The sequence below is a fragment of the Arachis duranensis genome, chromosome 4, assembly GCF_000817695.3.
Source record: "Arachis duranensis cultivar V14167 chromosome 4, aradu.V14167.gnm2.J7QH, whole genome shotgun sequence".
NCBI lineage: Eukaryota > Viridiplantae > Streptophyta > Magnoliopsida > Fabales > Fabaceae > Arachis > Arachis duranensis.
Genome location: NC_029775.3, coordinates 69886963 through 69896160, shown reverse-complemented (window position 1 = coordinate 69896160; position 9198 = coordinate 69886963). Strand labels below are relative to the sequence as shown.

General features: G+C 37.8%; 1 protein-coding gene across 1 annotated transcript; it reads left to right on the top strand.

Moving 5' to 3' along the window:
* The first annotated feature begins 529 nt into the window (after nucleotides 1-529).
* On the top strand, nucleotides 530-928 carry LOC107484702 (uncharacterized). The gene has a single exon (XM_016105245.1). The coding sequence runs from the start codon at nucleotides 530-532 to the stop codon at nucleotides 926-928; it is 399 nt and encodes a 132-aa protein (XP_015960731.1).
* The last annotated feature ends 8270 nt before the right edge of the window (nucleotides 929-9198 follow it).

Here is a 9198-nt window from a genome sequence, read left to right as displayed (position 1 = left end):
CTGTTCCATTGGCTTTCAATTTACTTTCAAGCAATTTAATTTTTCTGCACTTGTTCTTCATTTTACATTTCTGTTTATGATCCCAATTTACTTTCCTGCAAGTTAAGCTTTCTGCAAGAGTTTCTGAGTTTTGATCTATTGCTCTCTTTAATTTCCAGCACCCAACCCCCTTTATACATTTCTTGTCATTTAAGATTTTGCCAATTTACTTTTCTTGCTCTTTAAATTTCTATGCAAGTTACTTTCTGCACTTTACAATTCCTGTAAATTTACATTCTATTGGCTACAGTCTCACACAATTCACTCAATGTTAGCTTGACTAAACTAATCACCCACTAAAGTTGCTTGATCCATCAATCCCTGTGGGATCGACCTCGCTCTAAGTGAGTTATTACTACTTGATGCGACCCGGTATACTTGCCGGTTGGATATGTGTGTTGGAAATTCATTTTTCCACAAAAACACCATCACTTGCCACCTCCCAGTAGAAGTGGAACACAAGGCTTTTTGGGCTGTAAAGGACTGCAACATGAATTATAAGGAAGCTGGTACTGAAAGGAAGCTGCAACTAGCAGAATTAGAGAACCTTCGCCTAGAGGCATATGACAACTCCAGGCGATACAAGGAAAAGATGAAGGCCGTCCACGACAAGCACATAAAAAGGAGAGAATTCAGATCAGAGGAGTTAGTTCTTCTTTACAACTCCAGGCTGAGGCTTATGCCAGGCAAACTGAGATCAAGATGGGAAGTCCCCTACAGAGTAGAAAAGGCAGAGACATACGGAGTTTTTCACCTGCATCATCCTTCTAGCTCCAAATTCATTAAGGTCAATGGACACCACCTAAAGCTTTATCATGGTGAGAAGATGAAGGATCACAAGGAGCTAGAGGTCTTCCTCCTAGAAGACCCACCAACAGAAGCAGAATGAGCCTAAAGACCGTCCAACTTATGGACATAAAAGCAAAGTGCTAGGTGGGAGACAACCCACCATGGTATGATCGTTCCGTTTTAGTCTTAGTTTTATTTTTTCATTTTCTACTTTATTTTTTTCTTAATGACTCTTCTCATAACCTGTGCACTTAGTCTGCATCTGCATTCGCATTCTGCATAATAAAAAAGGGGGGTGGAAAGCACGCGACGCGCAAGCATCGCTGACGCGTCTGCGTCATAGGTGCATGAGCGAAAAAAGGGAATTGAACAGAAAGTCACGCGGGAGCTTGGCTGGAGGCGTGCCATAGGCACAAACATGCCCACACGAACGCATCCCTGACGCGTCCGCGTCACTTGCAATATCCGCCTTCCACGCATCCGCGTCACTCACGCGCATGCGTGACCCTGCGATATCGACGTAAATAAGTGTCTAGCAGAATGTTATGATGGAATGGGGCTGGAGTTATGCTGGAAGTACAAACCCCATCACGCAAATGCGAGCCTCACGCATCCGCATCATTATTCAAATAGAGCCCATTCACGCATGCGCCTCATCCACGCGCATACGTCACCCTAAATTTTGGCAATGTTCATATGAAACCAAGACTTATGCCTGCGCAATGCTGCTTTCGCGCCAATAGCACAAATCAGGTCACACGTACGCGTGACCCACGCGTCCGCGTCACCTGAAATTATCACAAACCACGCGACCGCATGGCCCATGCATCCGCGTCACGTGCGACGCACATCTTATCCAGATCAGCGCCAGATATCTTATCTTTTTCTTTCACAATCCTAATTTCTCTTATCCCTTCTTATTTCTTTCTTCTCCCTTCTTCCTTCTTTATTCTTTCTCACTTTTTACTCTCTCCTTCCTTACTTTTCACATCCATTATCAAGGTTCTTTGCTTTTCCATTATTCTTTTTCTCTTTATTTATGTTTTCTTCTTCCTTTTTCTCTTTCTTTTTCATTATCTAAGTTTTCTTTTTCTTTCTTTTTTTTATATTCTTTTGATTGGTGTTAGATATTTAATTGGGTGATTATTTTATTCTATATTTTGCTTGTGAGTTGATGAGCGGATAATTTATACGCTTTTTGGCATTGTTTTTAGGTAGTTTTTAGTAAGTTTAAGCTACTTTCAGGGATGTTTTCATTAGTTTTTATGTTAAATTCACATTTCTGGACTTTACTATGAGTTTGTATATTTTTCTGTGATTTCAGGTAATTTCTGGCTGAAATTGAGGGACTTGAGCAAAACTCTGAAAAAGGCTGACAAAAGGACTGCTGATGCTGTTGGAATCTGACCTCTCTGCACTCAAAATGGATTTTCTGGAGCTACAAAACTCCAATTGGCGCGCTCTCAACGGCGTTGGAAAGTAGACATCCAGAGCTTTCCAGCAATATATAATAGTCCATACTTTATTCGGAAATTGATGACGTAACTTGGCGTTGAACGCCAAGTACATGCTGCTGTCTGGAGTTAAACGCCAGAAATACGTCACAACCCGGAGTTGAACGCCCAAAACACGTTATAACTTGGAGTTCAACTCCAAGAGAAGCCTCAGCTCGTGGATAGATCAAGCTCAGCCCAAACATACACCAAGTGGGCCCCGGAAGTGGATTTATGCATTAATTACTTACTCATGTAAACCCTAGGAGCTAGTTTATTATAAATAGAACTTTTTACTATCATATTATCATCCTGGATTGTATTTTGAATCCTGTGATCACGTTTTGGGGGCTGGCCATTCGGCCATGCCTGAACCTTCTACTTATGTATTTTCAACTGTGGAGTTTCTGCACACCATAGATTAAGGGTGTGGAGCTCTGCTGTACCTCAAGTATTAATGCAATTCTATTTTCTTTTATTCAAATCTCTCTTATTCTTATTCCAAGATATTCATTCGTACCCAAGAACATGATGAATGTGATGATAAGTAACCCTCATTATCCGTGACACTCATCATCATTCTCACCTATGAACGCGCGTGATTGACAACCACTTCCGTTCTACTTTAGGCCGGGCGCATATCTCTTAGATTCCCCAACAGAATCTTCGTGGTATAAGCTAGATAGATGGTAGGATTCCGGGAATCTGGAAAGTCTAACCTTGTTTGTGGTATTCCGAGTAAGATTCCGGTATTGAATGACTGTGACGAGCTTTAAACTCCTGAAGGCTGGGCGTTAGTGACAGACGCAAAAGAATCAAAAGAACCTCTAAGGGGATAAAAAGAACAAGTTATGCAGAGAGAAAGCCAAATACACGTATATATATCACTGTACAAAAAAATAACCCAGTAACCACTTCGTTTCAGGGGTCCAGACGCCTAACGAGATGTCTCTCGACCTGCATCTGAAACATAGTATGGGGTGAGAAGCAGAGGTTCTCAGTATGGTAAAGGTGCCAAACACATAATATATAAGGTCCTGGAAATGCCAAAGGCAATCCTAGAACTCCGACACTCAGATTATAGAGCTTAAAGTATTTGAGTATATTAAGGAATAGCTTGACAATTAATATTACTCCTTAAAATGGTTGCTTGCATGTTCAATTTAAATGCTTTCAATAGCATATTTACCACGCATGCTAAGTGTTTGTGAAAAAGCCTGTATGACATTTTGCATTATTTTATATTATTCTATTCTACCACTCTGATGCCCGTTTTTCACAAAATCCCTTTTATATTTTATTGGTTAAATATAATTGTCAATACAAAACAAATTGTTAGTTTGAAAGAGTTGATAATCTAACTTGGACATTTAATTCTTGATCTATACTACTCATGCCTTTGCCGGCATGCCAATAAACATCTTACTTTAAATGCCATCACATGCACTTGCTATGTTTCCATTGATGAACTGATCACATGTAGTCATGACCATGTATTGACGACATCCTTCTTTACCGTGTATTGATTATCATGTATCCTACTATCTTCATTGCTCTAACCCGTGAAGTTTTAAAGTACTTATCTTTTTCCTTTCACGATGGCCACCAAGAAGGGTAAAGAGAAAGCTACTCCCAAACCACCAGCAAGGAAAGGAACAAAAAGAGCACTAATGGCAGAGCCATCTTCAACAGCTGTAAAGCCCTCAACAAAGCAAATCAAGAGGATCATCAATGTGGATGAAAAAGAGAAATCCTTTCCAACAAAGGACACTGCGCAGTTCACCAACCGCCACTATGAGTAGATGTTCCCCATACTGGCTGGGCAGAACTATAACAATGAATACCTACTGATCCTCCCGACCTACATCATCAAATTTGTTGACCCCGCATTGAGCGAAGACAATGGATATTCTTACAAAGACAGTCACGGCAGGTTAATCTATCATGGGTAGTTGAATTCTACTCCAATTTTTTTATGCCAACACGGCAGTCTATCTATATCCGTCAGAAGTAAGTCCCCATAACTGAAGAGGCCATTCAGCGAGCTTTAGATCTTTCCCCTGCCCCTGAAGGATTGGACGCATTTCAAGAATCCTCTGTCCAATGCCAGACATACAAATTTGACTGGGACGTCGTTCTCAGAGTTATAGCACAACCTGGCAGCAGATGGATCTATGGATACCATCGATCTCGACCTAAGGGAATATTGGCTTCAGCACTGACCTTGGAGGCTCAAGCATGGGCATAGATTATGTCCCACTATGTCTTTTCGAGCACTCACGAGTCCTCCTTCATCGCAGACATGGCTGTTCTACTCTGGTGTATCCTTACAGACCAGCACCTCAATTTACCAAGACACATCCGGAATGCTATGGGACACGTACAAATTGCGGGAAACTTACCTTTTCCCTCCTTGGTTTCAGATCTAGTCTCAGCAGCCGGAATCTCCTACAGAGCTGGGGATACCAAGACCATACTTCCGCAGAATGATCAGTACGTCCCTAACGGAAAGTACATCAGACCTCCAACAGCCACGACTAGCCGGCCTGAAGATCCGGCTGGAGATATTCCTTCTCCTTCCATATCACAAGCACCTCCAACAAACCAACTGCTCCATCAGATACTTGAGAGATTGGACCGGCTAGACTGGCAAGGAAAGCAAAGAGAGCACCGTAATAAGCGCCGATTTACATACCTCAAGGAGCTGCTTGTTGGCAACCACCCACCCGAGGAAGATCTGGACTCCACTTCATTTGCTAGCACAGGGAGCCATGACGGTCCCGCTTGTGGAGACACTACTACCAGCCCCCTTTGTTCCTGACAGATGGCACCAAGGACGGTGCAAAGCTTTAAGAGTGAGGAGGTCGGTCAGTACCTGACTTCTGGAGGTAATTTCTCTTCCTTAACACCATTAAAATAGGATATTTATTTTTTTTTCTTTTAATTAGGATATGATAGATTTCATAGTAATAGGTTATTTGCATGCATGATCTATTTGGTTGAAAAATAATAAGTTTCTTTTTAAGACCCTAATTTTGAAAATTTTCACTAATTTAAAAGAAAATCTTTTTGTTAAAACTTGTTTGAAGTTATATTTGGAACATAAAATGATAGCTAAGAACACACAACCCATGAGATTTGAGCTTAGAGGACATGGTTACATTATTTAACCATAAAAATTTTATTCTTGTGTGTTTACTTCTCTATGATTGTAATCTTTATTTTGTTCCATCTTATATGTCCAATAGTTAGTGTATTTATATGCATGCATATGATTGAGGCCATTAATTGTTTTAGCTCACTTATCCCAAAATAGCCTACCCTTTCAATTACCCTTGTTAGCCACTTTGAGCCTTTTAAATCCCATTTATTCTATATTTTACCACATCACTATCCTCAAGCGGAAAAATAATTAAATACCCTAATTGAATCATTGGTTAGTTTAAGTTAGAGATTGTGTATCAATTGAGTATGGGAAGATCGTGGGAACATGTCATGATAAAATAAAGAGAATTTGGGTACCTACTCATGTAAGACCAGAAAAATTAAAAATCCATGTGCATTGATAATGTTATGTTTATTTTTATATATTTTATATAAAAAAATATTCAAAGTAATTAAGTAATTAAATAAGGGGGAAAAATTACCCATGCTAAGTTAAGTTAATAAAAAGATAAATACATATATGATAAAAATTAAAAGAAAGGGTGATGCACGAGTATGTAATACAAAAGTGAGAATTTTGGGTAGCTAGGCATGAATTTAAAAGTTTATAAAGTATGTATAGGTAAGAGCTTAGGTTAATCAAAGGATTCAATTTATAGCTCACTTAACTATATATATATATCCTCACCTTTACCTTGGCCCCATTACAACCTTGAAAAAATCTCATGATATTTGCATTGGTACATTAATTATTTGTTGACTAGTTAGGTGAAGAACAAAATTTAGAAAGCATGACTAGAGAAGAGTAGAGTGATTACCCTATACACTTGAGTGATTAGAGTGCACATACACCATCAGTGAGGGTTCAATGCTTAGTTCTATGTTCCCTGCTTTCATGAGCTGTCTTCTTACAAGTTTATCTGTCTTTACTGTATAATTAGTGAAATTTGATTTGTGTTTGTCTTGAAGAACTTATTTACTTTTAACCAAGTAGACAAACTCATCTTAGCATATAGTTGCATTCATATACATAGGTTGCATTGCATTGCATGAGTCTTACTTTTCCCTACCTGTTTATTTTATCTCCTTAAGCATGAGGACATGCTGATGTCTAAGTGTGGGGAGGTTGATAAACCACTATTTTATGGTTTATCTTGTGTTTAATTGAGTGGTTTTATCAAGTCTTTACCCACTTATTCATATGAACTGCATGATTTTACAATCCCTTCCTAAGATTATTCTATGGTTGAAAACTTGCTTCCTAAAGATCTTTAATTTGTGTATTTCAATTCTCCTTATTACCATTCGATGTTGTGATCCATATGTTAAGTGTTTCAGGCTTTACAGGATAGGAATGGTTTAGAAAATGGAGAGGAAGCTTGCAAAAATGGAAGGAACACTAGAAACTAAGGAGATAACCAGCGAGCATCGACGCGCGCGCATGGCTCACGCAAGCACGCGAAATGAAGAAAATCGCAACGACGCGTGCGCGTGCCTAATGCGTACGCACGGATTGGAGTCTGCACGAATGACGCGCACGTGTGGACGATGCGGACGCACGACAAGGAAAATTGCTGGATGACGCATACGCGTGACCGACGCATACGCGTGACTTGCGCGATCTGCAAAAATAACAGAAAATACTGGGGGCGATTTTGGGCCGCGTTTTGACCCAGTTTTCGGCTCAGAAACACAGAATAAAGCCAAGGAACATGCAGAGACTCAAGACAACATCAACACATTCTCATTAGGATAGTTTTAGGATTTTAGATCTGAATCTAGAGAGGAACTACTCTTCCTCTAGGTTCTCTTTACATTCATAGTTTATTGCTTTTTGCTTTGGATATTGAAGAGTCATCACTTCCATTGAAGACACTATTCTAGTTTGTTTCCTTACCTGCTCTTTTATTTATTCCATATTCCTAATTCGTGTTTAAAGTGATAATTGGATTATTTTCATAGATTGTTGATACAGAGGATTACTTTTATTTTTAATTAAATTTCAATCTCTATTTTATTTAATTTATTATATTTTCTTCTTATATTTTTCTGAGTATTATATTCATGTCAATGGAGTAGATTCTCTACTTGACATGGGGGTTGATTAAGAGGAGACACTTGAGTTGGAAGGCTTAAGTGAAGATTAAACTGGAAGTTGTTGGCTAGTTCTGTATTTACTAACGCTAGACCTTTCCAAGGGAGAGGACTAGGATTTGTGAATAAGAGTTAGCTCAATCACTTGACTTTCCCTTATTTAGTGAGGGTTAACTAAGTGAAAACAACAACCTTTTTTAATACTACACCTAAGAGGTCCAACAAGGATAGAACTTCCAATTGATCATTCCTCTAGTTAAGGCCTTCTATTTAGAATATTAATAATCATTCTTAGTTTTTATTTTACAACTAGTTAATTACTCATTATTCAACTCAACTCTCTTGAAAACCCCTGATTAATAAATTAGCATTCTCTCTACAACTTGTTGGGAGAAGACCTGAGACTCATACTCCTAGTATTTTTATTTCTAAATTTCGTGATAACTCTTTTAAATTGATACGCGGAATCTTCATTGGTTAAGAGTTATACTTGCAATGCTATTTTCTCTATAAACTTTTAATTGGTGATTTTTCCGCCACGTCATCCATCATGACAGGAAGGACACGGAGACACTAACAAGAGACACAACTTATTTTTTATTTTTTCTTTTATTAATTTTTCATAATTATATTTTTTATTATTATATTTTTCATCTCAAATTTTTTTAATGAAAAAAATGAAGATAAATTGGATTTTTATAATTTGTTCTAGTTTATCACCAAACAAAATACAAGAACACAAAATTTTGTGTTTCTATCCATAGTTGTCTTGTCTTATCCTATTCTCAGTGTCTTGTCTTGTCTTATTCTCGGAAACGAAGGCATCCTAAATTCCCATCTAGACACAATTAACAAAATGTGGTAACAAATTATAACTAGGCAATAGGCATGTTCTAAAAGTGTAGCGACGGGCTAAATTCAATTGTCGTACTTTAAAAACCTAGCTACTCTCCACTAATAGCCAATAGGCACGTTTGTTTAGGGAAAAAAAAAAAAACAGGGTGTGACCAAAAGTATAGTGTGACAATTGATCATACAAAAATCGGTGATAGAAAACTAACGAAATAAGTGACACTTTGAAAATCATGGAGGTACTTCAACAAGCGTTGTAACTGTCTATGATCACTGTTTTTCTAACTCTGGCATACTTTAAAAGTATGGCTTAAGGAGTAATTTTCTAGTAATAAATGAGATTATTTTACCGCAACCAAATTAACCTTCAATTTTACGTACAGTCCGATGCTATGAACCATGGTATTTACCTGTATGTTTGGAATTACATTATAGTACTATATTTTACCTTGATGGGTGAACTTATAATTAATTTATTAAATAATATTATTACATATTAAAAATTAATAACTAAATAAATATATATAATTTAATTTATTTTTAATATATTTTATATTTATATTAATAATTAATTTTGATAATTAATTTTAGTATATATATGATATATAGGCTGGTTTATTATATAATTACATTGGTATCCCTTATCATTCGCGTGCCCATATTTCTCGCATCGCTGGAATCGAAGACGTACTCTCTCTCTCTGGCCTGTGCTATCACAGTGTGGGCTCCCTCAATATGTCTTGTCTTATCACACTTTGTTCTCTCT

Excerpts from the sequence above, each read along its gene's own strand:
- LOC107484702 (XM_016105245.1), top strand. The coding sequence starts at position 530 with ATGAATTATAAGGAAGCTGGTACTGAAAGGAAGCTGCAACTAGCAGAA.